Genomic DNA, 22,088 nt, shown 5'->3' with positions numbered 1-22,088 from the left:
ATCCCTCACGGCAGCTAACACAGGGCGTTCTTTGGAGGATGCATGCACTGATAGACATTGCTGGAGTGAATAACTTTATCTTCTTTCCCTATGCTCTTGCCCTGAAGGAGTCGGTAAGAGTTCCTGTGGAGGAGGGAGAAGACATACAGTATGTGTTTGTAAAAAACAGTTACAGAGAAAAAGAATGAGAAGAAGCGTAAAAGGAGGAGGGTTAGAAAGAAGGCAGCGCGCCTTCCTCTGCACTGTCCGAGAAGGCAGTAGAAGCAAAGGCTTCTTCAGCTTCGGCCTCATTACCGAACCTTTGTGCTCATGAACTCACAGAGAAGACACCAACCCACTGAGGCTTCCAGCATCCTTGGTGATAGGGGTTGCTGTGCTGCCCTGAGCCTCGAGGAATAAGGGCCTTGAAGAGCTTGGTGTTAAGTGGGGAGGACTGGGGATGAGAAACAAAGAGGAAGGAAGGAAGCAGTAGCTCAGACCAAGAGGCCTTACGTAAGCCGATGTCTTCTGTCAAGCGAGTTTATTAAGAAGAATGGCATTGTAAATACTATTTACAGAGGAAAACAGCCACGGCCAGCAGAGAGCTAGATAGGCAGTGTTGGCAAAGAGAACATGGGACACGTCCGACACAGCTGCCTTAGGACTGATAACTGTGGCCTGGGGAGGGGGAGGGAGAAGGTTGGGTCTCCAGAAGCTATGACCTTGACTCCTTCGTGGCATTGGCTACAGCCCCAGACAGGCCTTGCCAAGTCCATTCCTATCCAAGGGCACAGAACTCAAGTCCCCTTTTATCAGTGCCCCTAAGGACGTCTTGGGTCTGTCTGGTTCCCACACTGTGCCCATCGTGAAGATGGAGAAAGTTGTAGCTGAAACCGTGAAGACTTGGGCGTGTGACGAAGAAACAGAGCACAAACTGCCAGGTTCGGATTAGAGGAGCCCAGCATATGTCTCATTCCTGCTTTTGTGACTCTCTAGAGTAAGATCTTCTCTTGTGCATGGGGCAAACATCTTGATTTTCCTGTCGTTGGAACTGTATTATCTCCCTTTAACGTCTCCTCTATGTATGCAATAAGACACTCAGTGGACGTTCTTTGAGGCTGTGTGAGTTCCTATTATGCAACAACCATTTTAACACAGGAAATCTACAGATTCCACTAAGAAGTCATGCAAGCATGTTAAGGGTAACTAAGCGTGGCTATTCCAATCCATAGTACCCGGGGCATACCGACGACCCCCTTCGTCAGACGGTTTGCTGGCTCCTCTATTTTGCTCGTGGAGGAACACCAACGCGCTTATAATCCCGTAAAGTCGGGCCGTGACACAGCCCTCGCCTTTCCCAGGCAGAACGTATAATTGATGACAAACTGTGGCTGAGAAAATGGATATTTTTCTTGACTTGGGTTCCGCGTGGAAGCGGCCGGCCAGTTTCCATTGCCTTTCGGCCGATCCCTCTTCACTCTTGGTTGATTTTGAGTAATAGCCTCACTTCTGCCGAGAGGAGATTTTATTTGAAGTCTATTCAGAGATTTGGTTCAACAAACTGGACTATCGGTTTCAGAAAATCTCTTTTGAACCTTCCTATAATAGATTTTCTCATCGGTTATTCCTGGAACACTTCACCCTTCGCGGCCTAGCCTGCATTCGCAGCTCAGCGGGCCCCGTTTGCCTGTTTAACCTGCCTTTCGACTTGAGCAAAGTTGTTTCAAATTTTTCTAATTAATCTCTCTGAGCCCCACTTTCCCCTCATTATCAGGAAGTTCAATATCTTCTTGAGAACTTCCTTTTCTTTATACAACCTTCTGTAAAGTATGGTTTTCATAACTAAACAGCGTGAAGAGGAAGAACTAGTGGCTGGTGGCGCCCATGTTCCATCGCTTTGGGGACTGCTCCTTCGCATGTCTGTGGGCCACTTTGTTTTGGTCCGTTTCAAAACCACATAGACTGGGCAGCTTAAAAAAACAGCAGTTCATTTTCCGCAGTTTTAGAAGTCAGGGATGTGGAGACAGAGGATCCAGTAGATTTGCCTCCTTGTGGAATGTCACTGTGGAAAGGACAAAAAAAAATTTAAAAAATTAAAAAATTCTTCTCTGGATCATTTTATTTATCGGGCTAAGAATCCCATCCACAGGATTCCCCACCTCATAGTAAAATCACCCGGAGGTTCCTTCAGTGGTGAATTGTGGAGAAGGACACCTGCCTCGCTCCTTTCCCATGCTGTACAGAACTAGAGAAGGTCCTAACCTGGGCCACATGCTTCTCCAGGGCTGTGGAAGAATGAGGCACGCGGTTCTAGATACCCTGGCTGTCCGTTCATTTGGGTTTTTTTTTTTTTTTAGGAATCTTACCTCAGGGGTTTTCTTAGTTACCATTTGTCGCTGTGGCTCCAGGCGGAGAATCCGTCATAGTAAGGGTAGCTGGCAGCAGGTCAGAGAAGGCCTGAGAGATCACAGAGAAAGAAAACCACAAGCGGGCCAGACTACCAGCCCTCAAAATCTGACCCAAGTGTTGTGCTGCCAGCAAGACCCCCACCTCCTAAAGCTTCCATAACCCAAAGCAGCATCGCCAACAGGCCAAGGGTCCAGGTACCTGGCCTGGTCCTCACTTACTGAGGGGGACATACTCACTGAAGCCACTCAGTGGACCTCTTCATGTTTAACCAACTACAGGCTCACCTCACGTCTGGGGTGAGATGATCAGTTTCCTTTAGTTCTGAAAGGTTTTTATTTGTCTTCCTAAGCTGCTATAACAAACCCCACAAACTGAGAGGTTTAAGACAGTTATATTCTCTGTATTCCAGAGAAGTCCAAGTGTTGCCAGGGCCACGCTCCCTGAGAAATCCATGAGAGACTCTGCATCTGGTGATTCTCTGGGAAGCCTTGACGTTTCCTATCTTGCAGTAGCTCCGCCTTGGCCTCTTCCATCCCACACATCCCACTTGGCCTCCTCCATCCCACAAATCCCACTTGGCCTCCTCCATCCCACACATCCCACTTGGCCTCCTCCATCCCACACATCCCACTTGGCCTCCTCCATCCCACACATTCCACTTGGCCTCCTCCATCCTGCTGCCTTTGTTGGCATCTCCACATTCTCCTGTCTCTTCTCTCTTTTGTTTTAGCTTTTATTCATAACTGTCCACACACCTCTATAATCTAGCTAGATGTGGAGGGGAAGGAGGAGAATATGGAACCAGAGGGAGGCAGCCAGAGCATAAGAAAGGTCACAGGGCACTGTGCGCAGATATGAAGAGGACGTTCTCCAGGCTACAGAAGGGACGGCCTGGTCTGGTGACTGTGATGCACTCAAGTACCAAGCACCAGAGCTGCCCATGGTTGGCGATTTGGTTCTTCTTATTGGTCTTGCTGTTCCACAGCTCTCCACAGCCTCCACAAGGCTCACGCCTCTTTCAGCTTCTTAGAGACCACAGATTTGCTGTCCTACCACTTTAGCCATCCGAGTTTGGTGAGCATTTGTCTCAAGCAAGGTTCTGGGACAGTAAGTCCCAGTTCTTATTCTCAAGTTTCTCCCCGTAGTCTGACTTTCTGCCAGTGTCACCAGGGTGTGGGACATCACTGCCCTTGTATGTGAATCCTGGAATTATTCTGTAAAAAGAGTGACCCTTGTTGCCAAACTCTTGTCTTTCAATGCCCAGAGAACAGGAAGGTTTCTTCTGTTTTTGAAACCTTGTCTGCCAATGGTGAGACTTTGGGATACTTGGCCCAGGGTTTTGCCATCAACTGGGACCTCAAAGGATAATGTGGAACTGACCTTGGCTAACAACAAGTGACCTCGGTTAGTGACAGCAGCTACATGATGGCTTAAAGGTACACTCTCCCCCTGTCTCATTTCACCATGATGAATTTTATCTTTAATGACTATATTTCCATAGAAGGTCACACTTTGAGGCACTGGGAGTTAGGACCTCTGTCTTCTAGGGGAAGACAACAGCCCAGTGCTTTCTATTACTGTGTATGCCTCCTCTTCCCAAAGTTCTTAAATGAAAGCAACCTTTGCACAGGAAAATTACCTGGTCAGGCAACTATAACAGAATAATAGGTACCTACTTACCTGCGTTTTTATTACCCACAGAAGCAACCAATAAACTCAATATCAAGACAAAGATTTTCTCCATGGAGACCTGTTCTCAGTACAGACAACTTCTGGGAGAAAATGAATACGCAGGCGACTGTAGCCCTCGTGAGACATCACACGCTCTGCTTGCCTGACGCAGTAGAGCCTAAGGATATCTGCAGGTCTCATGTTTAACTAGGGAAGCTAAACTCAGAGTGGTAAAGTAACCACCCAGGGGCTCAAAGAGTAAGCGGCCGAGTTAGGCCTGTGAATATCCACGTCTTTGTAATTCCGACCACAAAAAAGCTGGATTCTACCCATTGACCTAACCAAGATCAAAATTTTGGAAGGCCAGTCTCTAAAGTATATTCAAGTATGAAGGAGGAATCTCCAGGGAATCTCCAGGAAACCCCTCAAAAAGTCTAGAAAAGAAGAAATGACTCTCTCCACCAGCCAAGCAAGATGCCCAAAGGAAAGAAGGCCAAGGAGAAGAAGGTGGCCCCAGCTCCCGCCGCCGTCATCGTCAAGAAACAGGAGGCCAAGAAGGTGGTCAATCTTTTGTTTGAGAAAAGAACTTCAAGAACTTCGGCATTGAGCAGGTCATCCAGCCCAAAAGAGACCTAACACGCTTCGTCAAATGGCCCCGCTACATCTGGCTGCAGTGGCAAAGAGCCGTCCTCTCTAAGCCACTCAAAGTCCCTCCTACCAGTAACCAGTTCACCCAGCAAACAGCTGGACAGGCAAACAGCTACTCAGTACACACAAGTGTGGCCGCACAAAGCAGTAGAAGAAGCAAAAGCTACTAGCCTGTGTTGAGAAGAAAGCTACTGGCAAAGGGGACGTCCCCAACTAAGAGACCACCTGTCCTCCGAGCAGGAGTCAACACAGTCACCACCTTGGTGGAGAACAAGAAGGCTCAGCTGGTGGTGATTGCCCATGATGTAGGCCCCATTGAGCTGGTGGTTTTCCTGCCTGCTCTGTGTCGAAAGATGGGGGTGCCCAGCAGCATCAGCAAGGGAAAGGCCAGGCTGGGGCACCTGGTCCACTGGAAGACATACACTGCTGTTGCCTTCACACAGGTTAACTCGGAAGATGAGGGTGCTCTGGCTAAGCTGGTGGAAGCTATTCGGACCAATTATAATGACAGATATGACAAGATCCACCGCCACTGGGGAGGCAACGTCCTGGGTTCTAAGTCTGTGGCTCGCATTGCCAAGCTGGAAAAGGCAAAGGCTGAAGAACCAGCCACTAAATAGGGTTAAATGTACACTAAATTTTCTGTACATAAATATAATTACAAAATTAAAAAAAAAGAAAAAATGCAGAGAGACAAATTTTTAGAAGCCAATGCTTCTTTTAAAATGTGGTACACAGCGGGGGCTACGCTAAAGGCGGGAGGGTGAGTTCAGTGTTGGATGTAGAAAGTGTGATGTTCTCATGAGGCATTCAAATAGACCAGCCACACTCTCAGTATCTGCCTTTTAAAAGGAGGAAACAAGTAATTCCAAGCCTGTCTTTTCTTTATGTTAGAGCCCTGCAGCCTAGGTCCTAATGGCAGAAGTACCCTTCTGTGTGCTATGTCCTCTCCATCCACCGAGTAGCACTTCATCAAAAGTCCCTGCTTTAGAAGCTGAAAACAAGGATGACCAATATGAACTGCAATCACAAAGGAGATAGTTTAATGACCTAAGATCTATGGTATGGATAAACCAAGTTGTGGGGAAATCATGCCTAAAAGAAGCCTCCAGGAAGGTGACCTCAAACTGGAGTATAAAGAAGTCAGCTCCAAGTTGAAGTGGACAAAGGTCATATTAAGATCATAGAAAGAACCACAGCGTGGGTGGCCACGGCGGTGGCGGTGGCGGCGGCAGCGGCGGCGGCGGTGGCGGCGGCGGCGGCGGCGGTGGTGGCAGCACCTGTATGGGTACCTGGAAAGCGGAGGTGTCCCAGTAAATGTATACCATAGGACACAGGGAGACTGTGGAAGGGTGGAGTTTGAGTCCTGAGGACCATGAAGAGAATGTAAACTTGCTCCAGCCAGAGCAAGAATGAAGGAGACAAGGGAGCAGGGGGTCGGGGGTTGGGGACGGAACTAGGACTTCGATCTCAGGAAGCATAAAATCTTCATGCCTATAGGAACCAAAGACAATTCTCCATCCACCCGAGTTTAGAGATAGAGACAGGAATCCCCAGTGGCTTGCTCAGGGTCACTTGGATAAGCTAGGAGAGACGTTCTGACTAGTAATGTTCTTTCTATTGAATTGTCCTGTCCCCTCACTGAGGACAACCAACACCTGGAAAGGGAGAGGCTTAAGTCACCTAATCTATGAGCAGCAGAAGCAGCATTTCAGACGGCCAGGGCAGCCCACAGAGCATGACATGAAGCAGCTCTGAGAGACCCTGAGAGCAGGGTCACGCCTTTGTGCCCGTGGTGTGCTGACAGGGGACCGCGCTGAGTATTTCAGACCCTGGCTGGAATGACACTAATGGAAGGTCACTGAAGAGCAATTGGAAAAAAGACTGTGTGCCCGCATCTGCATTTGTCTGGGGGGTACTGGGTTCTAGAGGTAGAGGGGGACATTGAGGAGAGTGCAGAGTCTGTGTGTGTGTGTGTGTGTGAGAGAGAGAGAGAGAGAGAGAAAGAGAAAGAGAGAGAGACAGAGAGACAGAGAGACAGAGACAGAGAGACAGAGACAGAGAGACAGAGACAGAGAGACAGACACACACAGAGAGAGACAGACACACAGAGACACAGAGAGACACACACAGAGACAGACACACACACACACACACATACACACACACACAGAGAGAGAGAGGCAAGAGGCAGAAGTACCCAAGAGCAGTCACTACCACAAAAGATGGGAGCCAGGAAATGGTTGTAGAAACTGGATCTTCTGAGTTATCCTGTCCTCATGAGGTTTTTGTTTCCAAGAGACAAGGTCCCACCGTGTCACCTATAGCAGCCTTGAACAGCATCCTTCAGCATCCTAAAAGCTGTGACTTCTATCATCAAAAAAGAGAGTTTAAGACAGTGGTGGCGGCGCACACCTTTAATCCCAGCACTTGGGAGGCAGAGGCAGGCAGATTTCTGAATTTGAGGCCAGACTGGTCTACAGAGTGCGTTCCAGGACAGCCAGGGCTACACAGAGAAACTATGTTTCAGAGAGAGAGAGAGAGAGAGAGAGAGAGAGAGAGAGAGAGAGAGAGAGAGAGAGAGAGAGGAGAGAGAGATCACAGTGACAGGAAAAGCAGAATCCTTCATGACAGAGACAGTGAGATTAAGAGATGCTCTGACTAGACAAATGTGAGGGAAGGAAGGTGCCTTTGAGCTCAAAGGAAGAGGTGAAGGGGACAGGATAGGGGTTGAGTCCAGGGGTTGCACAAGGACCTGCAGGAGAGTGAGACCTGCAGGTGTGAGAGACCTCAGGAGGGAGAGCCGTTGCCTGTGCTCTGCACTGGAGAGTGGCTACATCTCTCCTCCGCTCCTCAGCACCTCAACCAGACTCTCCAGGGTCTTGTGTCCTCTGCATCCAAGTGACTTCTTCCCTACTGCTTCCCCAGTGCAGGTCCTGGCACGTAGCAGTACTGATGCACACTTCTTGAATGAACTCTGATCTTTCACCTTAACCTCACATCTACCAGAGGTCGCTAAGTTGGATCTGAATACAGCCAGTTTACAGTTGAGGGAAATGAAGCTCAGAAAGGTTGGTAAGTTACACAGGAACCCTCAAGCCCCAAACTGCAGAGTGTAAAATCCGAGGTCAGCAGGCATAGCTCGCCCTCAATGGTCTCTCAGGCCACACACCAAGGACTCTAGTCCAGTGGCCATCTCTGCCCTGCTACTGCCCCACCCACCGGCAGGCTAAATTCAATTTTTCCTGTTGGTTGCACTCAAGCCCATAGCAAAGCAATTATACCTTAAATCCCCCGATAGCTGATATTTCGGGGTCTGTTCAGGGTAAGAACCCCAAGAGCTATTCAGATCTGGCTTGCCACAAGAGGTGATAAATAAAAGGTTAGGCGGCTTTTAAATGGCAGACTCAAATTTTTGGCTTTTTTCTCTTTTGCCTTGCTGCCCTTATAGGCATGTTACCAATATTTATCTCCATTTCCCCAGGAAACCATAGAGCTGTGATATTTGAAATAATAAGGTCCCTCCACTGGCCCAGTAAAGATCTTGATTAAAACTCCCGCGTCTCGTCTCTGGTGCAGCCCCTCACTGCCTGGCTCCACTGCTCCTAATCCCACGTCCCTCCGAAGAGGGTCTCCTGTAAGACCTTTTGAAGGCTAAAGACTTCAAAGCAGATTTCTTTACCATTTTTTCTTATCTTGAAAAATATTCAATATTTGTGTAATTAAAGTGAAGTCTTCCCAGAGAAAATGACAACTCGAATAATCTGAAACGCGCCTCCAAGAACAAGGCTGTCAAAATGACATTTAGTTGTATAGTCACACACTCTCTAAGGCCTTCCCTTCTCGCCCTGATTTCTTGTAATCTTTGAAGGTTATGTCATGGCTGACTTCAAGTCACGTTTTAAATTACCATGGCCTCCTTCAGAACAGGTTTTGAGAGCGAGGAAATCTTTCTTTTGCGCTAGATTTTTTTTTTCTACTGCAGTGTTGCCGAGAATTTGAAACAACAAAAGCCGAAAGCTAGGGGGGCCGTCCTTGTCCTTGGCTTTGCTGCTAGCTAGCATCTTATTTTTTTTCTTTTGCACTAACAGTTTTTAAATAGCTCTTTAATACCTTCTGTCACTGTTTTCTTCTTCGCTAAACTGTACAGCAGAGGCGACCCATGCCCTCCAACCTAATTGGCAACTCTAAGGGAATTTGTCAAGTTCTCCTTTAATTGGATCCTCCCTCTCCAGCCTTGACATCATGCTTCTCACTCCCACCCACCCCGCCCCACCCCCACTTCGGTCCTCAGCATCCATTTGCATAGGCTTTCTCCCAAATTTCAGCAGTTAGTCCCCATATGTATGCACCTGTGTGTATAAACAGAGGGTTTCAGCACCAGATGTATAAAAACTGACGACATGGTCACGCCATGTATGGCTGAGGGTAAGGTGTTTTATTGCAGATAAGAAGGAGAGTACAGCCAGGGGCATCTGGAAGGGTACAGAGCAGGGAGAGTCAGGAGTGAGTGAGTGAGCGAGCCAGCAGGCTGGGCTTGGCCATGGGGGTGGTGAGAGATAAGACAAAGAGACAGGGAAGAAAGAGGAGCAAAAGAAACCAGGAAAGAGAGAGAGAGAGAGAGACAGAGACAGAGAGAAACACAGACAGACACAGAGAGACAGACAGACAGAAACATATACAGAGACAGACAGAGACAGGGAGACACAGAGAGACAGATACATACATGCACACAGAGACAGAGAGACACAGAGAGATAGGGAGACAGAGACAGAGAGAGACATGTACACATAAAGAAACCGACACAGAGATACAGAGAGAGACAGAGAGATAGACACAAACATACAGAGACAGACACAGAGAGACAGGGAGACAGAGAAATACACATGGAGACAGACACAGAAAGACAGGAAGACAGAGAGCGACAGATAGACAGAAACACATACAGAGACAGACACAGAAAGACAGAGAGACAGAGACGGAGAGACAGAGAGAGGCAGAGACAGAGAGAGACAGGGATACAGAGACAGAGAGAGACAGATACACACACATACAGAGACAGAGAGACAGATATACACATACAGAGACAGAGAGACAGGGAAACAGACAGACAGAGAGACAGAGACAGAGAAACAGAAAGACAGACACACACACACATATAGACACAGAGAGACAGGGAGGCAGAGACAGAGAGACACAGAGAGGCAAGGAGACAGAGACAGGAAGAGATGGAGAGAGACGGAGAGTCGGGGAGAGCACAGTCGACATAGCCAGGCTGTAAGTAGAAAGGAGAAGCTGGGTGGAGAGGGGTAGGTGACCAAGAAATCCTGGAGGAGTTTAGGGTAAGGGGTAGGGTGAGAAGACACAGGGCGTCAGTATGGACTCTGAAATATATAACAGGTACTCGTGATACTGAGGGAGGGAGCCTGGAGATCGGCATGCATTCTGGTATGCTAATAGGCACCACAGACAGCCATCTGTCCCTTCTGACAGTGGCAAGGGAAATGGCTTCTTCTTCGCTAGAGAGGAACCGGCTTCACCAGTTCCTGAGGAGAGCTGGCTTTTGTCTAACTCCCAGAATTTAGACCAGACAGTTTATACACAGGACAACTAGAGTGAAGAGAAAGCTAGAAGCTGATGAGATGCTGGATAAGGAGACCAGCCCATCACTAGGCCTCAGGTCTGCAGGAGCAGCTCCTAGAATCCAGGGTGGGTTGGAGAACTTGGCTGGACTTTGGCCAGTGCAAGTCCAACCCAGTGTGTAACGAGTATCTCCCAGGAATGTCTGTATTTGTCCAGCAGTCATTCTCTAGGTGTTACTTGTTTGTTGAGCACAGGGGCTAAAGTGCTTGCTGGCAAGGAGAGGGAGAGAAAGATAAACAGACGTGTTCAAAAGTACTGGAGAACAAAATGGCACATAACACCGGTCATTGGTCGTGTTTAGCTGCTCTGTCCACGGTTCCAGACACTTGTTTAGTACTGTGTTAAGGAAAGATAATGCTTTTTCCCACAGTTAGACACATGGATATATTAAGAGGATGATGCTTCAGTAACTATGTTCTATGTTTTAAAGTGTGTGTGTGTATGTGTGTGTGTGTGTGTGTGTATGTGTGTGTGTGAGCACTCTTAATCTCTGGTCCATCTCTCCAGCCCCCCTTAGCATCTCTTTTACATAGTGCAGCTCAGAGTGATTCAAGCCACGGACCTCTCAGAAGCTTGTCACACAAGCTCTTCACAGCCCTTTATAATCCTTTGTACTGTACATTCCTTTATCTGTAAAAACACCACTATTGTCTTTCTTCATCGGACTGAGCCCAGAGACCCTAATGGAGGAGCTAGGGGAAGGACTAAAGGAGCAGAAGGGGATTGCAGCCCCATATGAAGAACAGGATCAACTAACTGGACCACCCACCCAGGGACTAAACCACCAACCACAAAGTACACATAGAGGGAGCCATGACTCCAGATACATATGTAGCAGAGGATGGCCTTATCCTACATCAGTGGGAGGGGAGGCCCTTGGCCCTGTGGAGGCTTGATGCCCCAGCCTAGGGGGATGATAGAGGGAGGTGAGTGAGTGGGTGAGTGGGTGGAGGAGCACCCTCAAAGAGGCAAGGGAAGGGGGGAGAGGGAGGATGGGATGGGGGTTGTGGAGGGGTAACCAGAGGGGTAACATCAGTTGAAATGTAAATACATAAAATGATTAATAACAGAAAAGATTGGTCAGGTCTTTGTTTGAATCCACCTATTGAACGACCTTTCTCAATTGGCCTTTCACACTCTTTCTGCTTATATGACGGAATAAAGATTGCTTGCGTAAAGAACAAAGGTATAAGATGTGTTCAAGAGAGTATCTGGTGTGGAATAGTTAATAAATACTAGATGGCTTAAAGATCTATTCAAGAGCTTTGGTTTTTATTTTGACTAGTCATCAAAAATTTTTAAACTTATACTTAAAATCATTGGCATAATCTAAGTGAATATTACCAGTCTTCATCTTAGATATTTGTCTTGTTTTCTTTCACTAGATACAAGAGTCTTACATTTTTCAGAGTGGAGGCAGGAGCCTTTCCCCCCTAGCACTTAGGAGGCAGAGGCAGGCAGATCTCTGAGTTAGAGGCCAGCCTGGTTTATATAGCAACTTCTAGGCCAGCCAGAGATATATAATGAGACCATGTCTCAAAAAAGAAAGTATCAAGTGTAAAAGTAAATCAATACAGTTTTTTTCCAGGTTTTTTTTTTTATTTTTTTTATTCGATATAATTTATTTACATTTCAAATGATTTCCCCTTTTCTAGCCCCCCCACTCCCCGAAAGTCCCATAAGCCCCCTTCTCTTCCCCTGTCCTCCCACCCACCCCTTCCCACTTCCCTGTTCTGGTTTGGCCGAATACTGTTTCACTGAGTCTTTCCAGAACCAGGGGCCACTCCTCCTTTCTTCTTGTACCTCATTTGATGTGTGGATTATGTTTTGGGTATTCCAGTTTTCTAGGTTAATAACCACTTATTAGTGAGTGCATACCATGATTCACCTTTTGAGTCTGTGTTACCTCACTTAGTATGATGTTCTCTAGCTCCATCCATTTGCCTAAGAATTTCATGAATTCATTGTTTCTAATGGCTGAATAGTACTCCATTGTGTAGATATACCACATTTTTTGCATCCACTCTTCTGTTGAGGGATACCTGGGTTCTTTCCAGCATCTGGCAATTATAAATAGGGCTGCTATGAACATAGTAGAGCATGTATCCTTATTACATGGTGGGGAATCCTCTGGGTATATGCCCAGGAGTGGTATAGCAGGATCTTCTGGAAGTGAGGGGCCCAGTTTTCGGAGGAACCACCAGACTGATTTCCAGAGTGGTTGTACCAATTTGCAACCCCACCAGCAGTGGAGGAGTGTTCCTCTTTCTCCACACCCTCTCCAACACCTGCTGTCTCCTGAATTTTTAATCTTAGCCATTCTGACTGGTGTAAGATGAAATCTTAGGGTTGTTTTGATTTGCATTTCCCTAATGACTAATGAAGTTGAGCATTTTTTAAGATGCTTCTCCACCATCCGAAGTTCTTCAGGTGAGAATTCTTTGTTTAACTCTGTACCCCATTTTTTAATAGGGTTGTTCGGTTTTCTGGAGTCTAACTTCTTGAGTTCTTTATATATATTGGATATTAGCCCTCTATCTGATGTAGGATTGGTGAAGATCTTTTCCCAATTTGTTGGTTGCCGATTTGTCCTCTTGATGGTGTCCTTTGCCTAACAGAAACTTTGTAATTTTATGAGGTCCCATTTGTCAATTCTTGCTCTTAGAGCATACGCTATTGGTGTTCTGTTCAGAAACTTTCTCCCTGTACCGATGTCCTCAAGGGTCTTCCCCAGTTTCTTTTCTATTAGCTTCAGAGTGTCTGGCTTTATGTGGAGGTCCTTGATCCATTTGGATTTGAGCTTAGTACAAGGAGACAAGGATGGATCAATTCGCATTCTTCTGCATGCTGACCTCCAGTTGAACCAGCACCATTTGTTGAAAAGGCTATCTTTTTTCCATTGGATGTTTTCAGCCTCTTTGTCGAGGATCAAGTGGCCATAGGTGTGTGGGTTCATTTCTGGATCTTCAATCCTGTTCCATTGATCCTCCTGCCTGTCACTGTACCAATACCATGCAGTTTTTAACACTATTGCTCTGTAGTATTGCTTGAGGTCAGGGATACTGATTCCCACAGATTTTCTTTTGTTGCTGAGAATAGTTTTAGCTATCCTGGGTTTTTTGTTGTTCCAGATGAATTTGATAATTGCTCTTTCTAACTCTGTGAAGAATTGAGTTGGGATTTTGATGGGTATTGCATTGAATCTGTATATTGCTTTTGGCAAAATGGCCATTTTAACTATATTGATTCTACCGATCCATGAGCATGGGAGGTTTTCCCATTTTTTGAGGTCTTCTTCCATTTCCTTCTTCAGAGTATTAAAGTTCTTGTCATACAGATCTTTCACATGTTTGGTAAGAGTCACCCCAAGATACTTTATACTGTTTGTGGCTATTGTGAAGGGGGTCATTTCCCTAATATTTTTCTCAGCCTGCTTATCCTTTGAGTATAGGAAGGCCACTGATTTGCTTGAGTTGATTTTATAACCTGCCACTTTGCTGAAGTTGTTTATCAGCTGTAGGAGCTCTCTAATGGAGTTTTTTGGGTCACTTAGGTAGACTATCATGTCGTCTGCAAATAATGAGTTTGACTTCTTCCTTTCCAATTTGTATCCCTTTGACCTCCTTATGTTGTCGAATTGCCCGAGCTAGTACCTCAAGTACAATATTGAAAAGATAAGGAGAAAGGGGGCAGCCTTGTCTGGTCCCTGATTTCAGTGGGATTGCTTCAAGTTTCTCTCCATTTAGTTTGATGCTGGCTACCGGTTTGCTGTATATTGCTTTTACTATGTTTAGGTATGGTCCTTGAATTCCTGTTCTCTCCAAGACTTTAAGCATGAAAGGATGCTGAATTTTGTCAAATGCTTTTTCAGCATCCAATGAAATGACCATGTGGTTTTGTTCTTTGAGTTTGTTTATGTAGTGGATTGTATTGATGGATTTCCGTATATTGAACCAACCCTGCATTCCCAGGATAAAGCCTACTTGATCATGGTGGATGATCGTTTTGATGTGTTCTTGGATTTGGTTGGCAAGAATTTTATTGAGTATTTTTGCATCGATGTTCATAAGGGAAATTGGTCTGAAGTTCTCTTTCTTTGTTGGATCTTTGTGTGGCTTTGGTATCAGCGTAATTGTGGCTTCGTAGAAGGAATTGGGTAGTGTTCCTTCTGTTTCTATTTTGTGGAATAGTTTGAAGAGTATTGGTGTTAACTCTTCTTTGAAGGTCTGGTAGAATTCTGCACTGAAACCATCTGGTCCTGTGCTTTTTTTGGTTGGAAGACTTTCTATGACTCCTTCTATTTCTTTAGGCATTATGGGACTGTTTAGATGGTCTAGTTGGTCCTGATTTAACTTTGGTATTTGGTATCTGTCAAGGAAATTGTCCATTTCCTCCAGATTCTCCAGTTGTGTTGAGTACAGGCTCTTGTAGTAGGATCTGATGATTTTTTTGGATTTCCTCAGTTTCCGTTGTTATATCTCCCTTTTCATTTCTAAGTTTGTTAATTTGGATACTTTCTCTGTGCCCTTTGGTCAGTCTGGCTAAGGGTTTATCTATCTTGTTGATTTGCTCAAAGAACCAGCTCCTGGTTTTGTTGATTTTTTTGTATGGTTCTCTTTGTTTCTACTTGATTGATTTCAGCCCTGAGTTTGATGATTTCCTGCCTTCTACTCCTCCTGGGTGAAATAGCTTCTTTTTGTTCTAGGGCTTTCAGGTGTGTCATTAAGCTGGTAATGTATGCTCTCTCCATTTTCTTTTTGGAGGCACTCAGGGCTATGAGTTTTCCTCTTAGCACTGCTTTCATTGTGTCCCATAGATTTGGGTATGTTGTGTTTTCATTTTCATTGTGTTCTAAAAAGTCTTTAATTTCTTTCTTTATTTCTTCCTTGACCAAGGTATCATTGAGTAGAGTATTGTTCAGTTTCCACGTGTATGTGGGTTTTCTGTTGTTTCTGTTGCTATTGAAGACCACTTTTACTCCATAGTGATCAGATAGGAGGCATGGGATTAGTTCGATCTTCTTATATTTGTTGAGGTCTGTCTTGTGACCAATCATATGGTCGATTTTGGAGAAGGTACCATGAGGTGCTGAGAAAAGGTATATTCTTTTGTTTTAGGATAGAATGTTCTATATATATCTGTTAAATCTAATTGGTCCAAAGCTTCAATTAGTTTCATTGTGTCCCTGTTTAGTTTCTGTTTTCCTGATCGGTCCATTGAGGAAAGTGCAGTGTTGAAGTCACCCACAATTATTGTGTTAGGTGCAATGTGTGCTTTGAGTTTTAATAAAGTTTCTTTTACGAAAGAGGGTGCCCTTGCATTTGGAGCATAGATGTTCAGGATTGAGAGTTCTTCTTGTTGTATTTTTCCTTTGACCAGCAAGAAGTGTCCCTCAGAGTCTCTTTTGATGACTTTGGGTTGAAAGTCAATTTTATCTGATATTAAAATGGCTACTCCAGCTTGTTTCCTGAGACTATTTGCTTGTAAAATTGTCTTCCAGCCTTTTACTCTAAGGTAGTGTTTGTCCTTGACCCTGGGTGCAGGCCAACGCCCGTCGGGCTCAGACCCCCATGGTGTTGGCCTCGGATTATGTTTATGTACCTCAGTCTGTCTGATGTCAGTGGAGTCCGAAACTAAGATGGAGGTGAGCCTCTCCTGACTGGCGAGAGGCTGAGTTCTGAAGTGGCTTCCGTGCAGCGAAAGGCGCCGCACAACCGCAGCTGCATGCCGCCCGGCTGGTCAGCGAAGGTCAGTGGTCATGGGCGCAGGGCCTAACTGGACCCTGTGTCGCCTTGGTTCCACTGCTGATGGCCCTTCAGCTGGACCAGCCACTGCTGCACTGCCGCCGCCGCTGCCGCCACCGCGGCCGCCCTCTCAAATCAATACAGTTTTAAATGAAGTCCTTGGACATTATTTCACCCTGGAATGCAATAAATAAATGCTCCCTAAAATAATTCTGTTGCTTCTATTTTGGAAATTGCTTCCTAAGGAACTGTTTGTATACACCGCACTCTTAACCTCGGTGCAATTGGCAACAGTTTATTTATTTTAGTTTTTTAATTTGAGGGGGGGGGCCCATTTGGGTCATTTAGAGCTTTGGCTGTGTTTTTCTGGCATTGAGAGGGGAGTAGACAGGAATTCAATTAGCACCTTGCTATTTTCTCTTTCCTTCCTTTCAGTTCAGGGGCCCCTGCTTCACAAGAGCCTCGGGTGTTAAGTCACATCAAAAGATGGGGCAACAGCTTCCTGGCTTTTAATTTTCTACCAAAAAGGCAAGGCATCCATTTTGTTCCGCCCTAATTAGTATGAGAGCTACTCTTGTTGAGGTAGCGAGCTGCCAGAGCTTGCGAGCCTTGCACACAGGTCCCTGTTTCACATCAGCGGATGTGGCTTCAGCCTTGCAAGGCCAAGGCCAAAGTCCTCCACTTCATCCTATATCAAAGCACAGAGGTGATATGTTAATAGGAACTCAGAAATTAATTTTTTAAAAGAAGCTGGTGAGGAGGCTCTCTCATGGAAAGCTGTGGGAAGTACCTGTATAACTAGTGTAGTAACCTCTCTTCAGGAGGAAACCAGGGTGGGAACCTGTAGAATGCTTATTGTGCTTTTCCCAGGAGGAAGCTGAGGCCTGGGGTGGTAACTATCTTAACCAGGATGATGCGATCTCATTAGCACGCTGGGCTGGGCCTTTTATTAAGCACTGAAATCTCAATCCAATAGAAATCTCTGGTCGAAGGGGCTTCGCTGGAGTGTTGGTTCGGGGATCCCCAGGACTCTGAAGACTACAGGAAATTTCCCCACTATCAAGAGAGCACATTATAAAATGCTGTGGGCTTTGGGCTGTGCCCTGTGCGGCTTTGGGAGAACTTGGGGAGACCCCTGCTCAAAGGCTGACTATCTCATCCAGTGAGGCTTCATTCTGTTAGCTAAGCATCTATTTTGTATGATGAACTATGAAGGTTCAGAATGAATAATGAGATTCCAGAGATACTGCACGGCATCGTTTTGGGGGAAGAATTCAATATGAGTGAGCCAAAGGTCTTCTTTCAGGTTAGAGTCAAAAACCTCACGTGACCTCAGACAACGGGGCTGAGTGGTTCTTTGGCTGTAGGAAGCAGTGATGGGGGAGTGGCAGAGTGGCGGGAACTGCTCCAGCTGCAGAAAGCCTGAGGGTTTCAGAGGGAACAGCTGCTGCTCATTTGCAGCCAAGTGTGTTCTGATGAAGAATTCAGCCCCGTGCAGCCGATCCTGAAGACTTCTCAGGAAGTCAGAAATCTCAACTCATTTGTAAAATTGCTTACACTTCCTCTGTGCAGGCCTGTGTTTCCAACCCAGTGTGTCCTGTGCAGAGGTTGCAGGGGAGTGGGCCACATCCTTAATGAACATTCTTCTTCATTTTATACCTCCCTACCTCCTGCTTCCCACTTCTGGCTTCTAGCCAGTGGACCTTCAGAGGCAAACCAGGAGGGTCACTTGCTGGTATGTTAGAGACATTCTTGGAATATATACTTCTGCAATGGTAAGCACACCACCATAGGTTTTTAGTTTCAGCAAGGTAATATTTATGATTTGGTTCTTTGTGAGAAGAGCGCTATCAGGTTTAGTTAGCTATTACCTCAAGGCTGAGGCACATTAAGAGACTTGCGCTTCTCTGTGCGGTAAAGAATTCCATTTTGAAGCAAGGGCAAAAAAGCATCAAATGGCACATGAAAGTCCCCGCCTGAAGGGTTGCATTAGTATTAAAACTGGGTTAGAAACAGGACAAATAGGCTAGCTATTGAAAGACCTTCCCATGACCCCTCTCTGGCTTTAAAAGATAATATGAATATCTGTATGATAAAGAGAAGTCTAATACTTTCCGACATTGCTATCTGCATGAGCACCAAGAGCTAGAGGCTAAGATCAACTGTTAATCTGTGCACTGGGTGGGGTTGGGGGGATGGGGAGGGTGGGGTGGGGTCTGAGATCAAGCAACAGGAGTGAGGCCCAGGATCAAAAGGTGAGGTTGGGACCTTACCCATAGGAGAACATGGCAGTGTTGCTTACTGGTCTGTTTCCTCCTGGCTTGCTCAGCCTCCATTCTTATACCCAAGACCACCTTCCCAGGAGTGGTACCATTCATATTGGGCTGTGCCCTCCTATGTCAATTATCAACCAAGGAAACACACCACAAAATTGCCCATAGGCAATCTGTTGGAGGCAATCCTTGAATGAAAGCGCCCTCTCCCTAGATGACTCTAGCTTGCATCAAGTTGGCAAAACCAAACAAATCCCCAAACAACATCTAGCTGGTACACCCTCTGTGTAAGACACAGCAAGAGGACTCTGCTAGACGCTGTATCCCCCATGAAATAAATCTCCATTCTTCAAGAATTACTCAACTCAGGTATCTGGCATAGCAACACAAAACAGACCAAGTCACTGTGTCACTGAAAAGGCTGAGTTATGGTATAAAATAGGCAGGTAAATGCAGCCAGCGAAGATGGTGAAAAACACTTACATGAAGGGATCAGGGGTCTGAGATAAATATAAACATGTATATATAACACTCTGCAGGAAAATGTCTAACTACTGGCTTTTCTGGAGGAAGTGTCCTGGTATGTTTCATTTGCTTGCTTCTATGCTATAAATATTTTAACTACAACCAGTTTCAAGCTAGCAACATGAAGTGGCGGAAAGTAGTGTGGGCACGAAATAGGCACAGGTCTTTGGCAAGGTCAGAAAGATGAATCATCAAGGCCAATGAAAATTCCGATCTCGAGACACTTGATTGAGGAAAAACAGAGCCTCAGAGGTCCTCAAGCTAAGGAAGTGGAAATAGAGATTTGAGGTCCCCAGCCACATTTGTGAGGGTGACCCCAGAGGGACTAGGAAAGAATAGAAGACTGCATTCAGGTCCAGAAACCAGAAAAGCAAGTAGGACCTTGGCCGAAAGCTCAGCCCATGTTAATCCGCTGCCATGTGATGCTGTGTGACAGGCGACTATCATTCATCACGTGCTCCGGAAGCGCCTCTGCAGGCATGAGGCTATGCGCCCTACAGAGATGTGTAAGCCAGGGTACGGTAGAGGTGAAGGAAGGAGACTCGTACTACTTGTGATATAGATTCCATTACTGGAGCCTTTACAAGGAGCCGGAGTATTGGGCTCAGGGTTCTGTTTGCATTAGAAGACTCCTCCCCAACCACATCGCTACACTGCCCCCTCCGGAAGACACCATTCTGATGGAGAAGAAGCAGAGAGTAGTCAGAGATGTTTAGTTCCTTTTTAAAAATTGTATTCAGCCTGCATATTCCTAAAGAGTCAATTCATGGTTTTTTTGGTTTTTTTTTTTTAAACCCTCCCTTGTGCCTGCATGTGACGTGTATTTTTAGGTTCTGCTGTTAGCGAGTGTATTTTGGTGTGATTGAGTGGGAGAGTGGGAAGGGTTCTGCAGAGCTGTTTAAACCAGATTGCAGGGGGCACAGCAGAGACTGTAAAAGCTCTGCCATCTAAGGTCTTAGAAGAACCATGGAGACGTGCGCGTTCTCACTTCATTCTTCTGTGTACACCGGATGAACGACTAAAGACATTTTTACGCTTTTTGAATGACCCACTCCCAGCAGTGAGCGAAATCACTTACCTGTCTAAGCAGATCAGAGTTTCAAAGATTATAAAACCTCAAAGCAGGGAAAAATATTAAAACAGAGAAAGAAAAAAAAAGATGCCCGAGACAGGATGAGCGAAAGGGAGGCTTCCTGTCTGCCAAGGCAGATGGCTGACCACTAGGAGGCCTTCGCTGCAGCCGCCAGGGTAATTGGATGCTGGGGCTTTTCTGGCAAGGACTGTATAGAGTCGTCCATGAGATCCAGGCCGGTCCCTGCTTAGGTTCCTCACACTACCTCTCCTCCATGGCTAGAGCGGGTGGCTCCTCCAGAACATGGATGCTACCTTTACGACGCTTCTCTGGTAACAAGGACATGAAACGTAATTAAGGACTGAATTTCCTAGCTGACTCTCTCTTGCATGTACAATTATCCTCAGATATAAAATTGCCCGCTTTGATAATTACACCCTCAGAACGAGGGGCAAGTGGCTAATTATGCCCACATGTGGCCGATTGCACTTTCCATTAGCCAATTATGTGCACAATTATTTGTGCACATAAATAATTGCACTCATGGAAAATAGCAGCCCTCCTTTCAAATCTCCCTGCTTGGAGAGGCTGATGGAGTAATTGCTACAGTGGAAATGTTCTTGGTGGGCACTAAAAGAGAATCAGATACCAGGAAACGGAAACGCGGAAGTGACCAGAGCCTGCAAATAGCATTAAGTGCCAAAGAGAGCAAAGCAGAACTGTTGGCTGGCTCGGGGCCAGTGTGCATGTTGGGAAGCGTGCTGAGCAGGTGGCTGAGTCGGTCAAGCACCGTGACCTCAGGCAGGGCACTGACCTTCCTTTATGTCCTCTTGTTCTGCATACATAAGGGCAGATGCAGAGGACAGTGCTTCATCCCTAGCACTTTCTGGGACTGGTCAGACAATCCTGCACTCTCCTTGGGTCAAAGCATCACACACGTATGGGCATCGTCACAGCAGCTGGTACATGTCTAATTGTGCAGGAAATGTAGTTGCCCTCTGTAGCAAAGGAGGGCCTCGAGACGGGATAGGTCAGGAAGCCTTTTGCTTTGGCTCTAATGTTTCCACTGATGACAGCTCAGAAAATGACATGCTGCCATTCAAAATTCATTCATTCATTCATTCATTCATTCATTCAACAAAATCAGTCCAGCCTTAGGCTATCCTGAGCAACAGGAAAAATAACCATGAGGTCACTGCTCAAGAGCAGCCTTTCTCTCTGATCTGCTCTAATTAGCAAATTAGGGGACATTTCACCTCATGAAATGGCGTGGAATTTCACGGTTTGGTTGCCAGCCACATTTAGTGACAATGAATCTTGTGGGATCGAGTCTGGCTACTTTTGTCAGCCTCAGAACTGAGTGACAGCCACTGCAGGCTATCAGTAGACCTTAAAGTTCTCACCAAGCTCTTCGACTTCCTCCTCTGGCTCACTTTCTATGCCCAACTGTCTGTCTGTCTGTCTGCCTGTCTGTCTCCCTCCCCTCTCTTTTTCTCTCCCCCCTCCCCCTTTCTTCTCCTTTCCCCTTCTCTCACTCTCTCTCCCCCTCTTTCTCCCTCCTCCTCTCTTCCCACTCCCCTTCTCCTCTCTCCCTCCTCTCTCCCTGTCTCCCTCTCCTTCCCCCCTCTTTCACTCTCCCCCTCTCCCTCTCCTCCCCCTCTTTCCCTTTCTCTTTCTCTCCCTCCCCCTCTCCTTGCCCTCTCCCTTCATCCTTCTCCCTTTCCCCTCTCCTCTCTCTTCCTCTCCCCCAAGTTGGCACTAGTTGATTCTCCAGTTCCTCTCTTACTATGTAGAGAAGGGCCTCTATTCAGGGAGGGTAAAGAAGGGAGTTACAGAGGCAGGCATGAAAAGGTAGTCACAACAGGTAAGGAAGTGTTGTTTAGGAGGACAGGGCATAGAGGTCAGGGCCAGGTAACAAAAAACTGACATACAGAATAGCTAGGTAGAGGGCTGGCGGTATGGCCGCTACAGCTAGACTTTCTTAGGTCTGAGTCCCGTTGTGTGATACTGAGCCGGTCAGCCTCTCTGCTTCTGCTCAGCCTCCTATAAAAGGGAAATGATGCCCACTTCATAAAGTTATTGTAAGAATCAAATTAGGAAACATAAGAATGGGAGTGTTTGGAA

The 22,088-nt window shown here is 46.2% G+C and overlaps 1 protein-coding gene across 1 annotated transcript; it reads left to right on the top strand.

Moving 5' to 3' along the window:
- The first annotated feature begins 4,906 nt into the window (after nucleotides 1-4,906).
- On the top strand, nucleotides 4,907-5,327 carry LOC127676248 (60S ribosomal protein L7a-like). The gene has a single exon (XM_052172150.1). It carries the CDS (start codon nucleotides 5,061-5,063, stop codon nucleotides 5,325-5,327), a length of 267 nt encoding a protein of 88 aa, XP_052028110.1. The 5' UTR covers nucleotides 4,907-5,060.
- Nucleotides 5,328-22,088: the final 16,761 nt, after the last annotated feature.

Source organism: Apodemus sylvaticus, chromosome 1 (genome assembly GCF_947179515.1).
Source record: "Apodemus sylvaticus chromosome 1, mApoSyl1.1, whole genome shotgun sequence".
Classification (NCBI taxonomy): domain Eukaryota; kingdom Metazoa; phylum Chordata; class Mammalia; order Rodentia; family Muridae; genus Apodemus; species Apodemus sylvaticus.
This window is presented reverse-complemented; position numbering and strand designations above follow the sequence as displayed.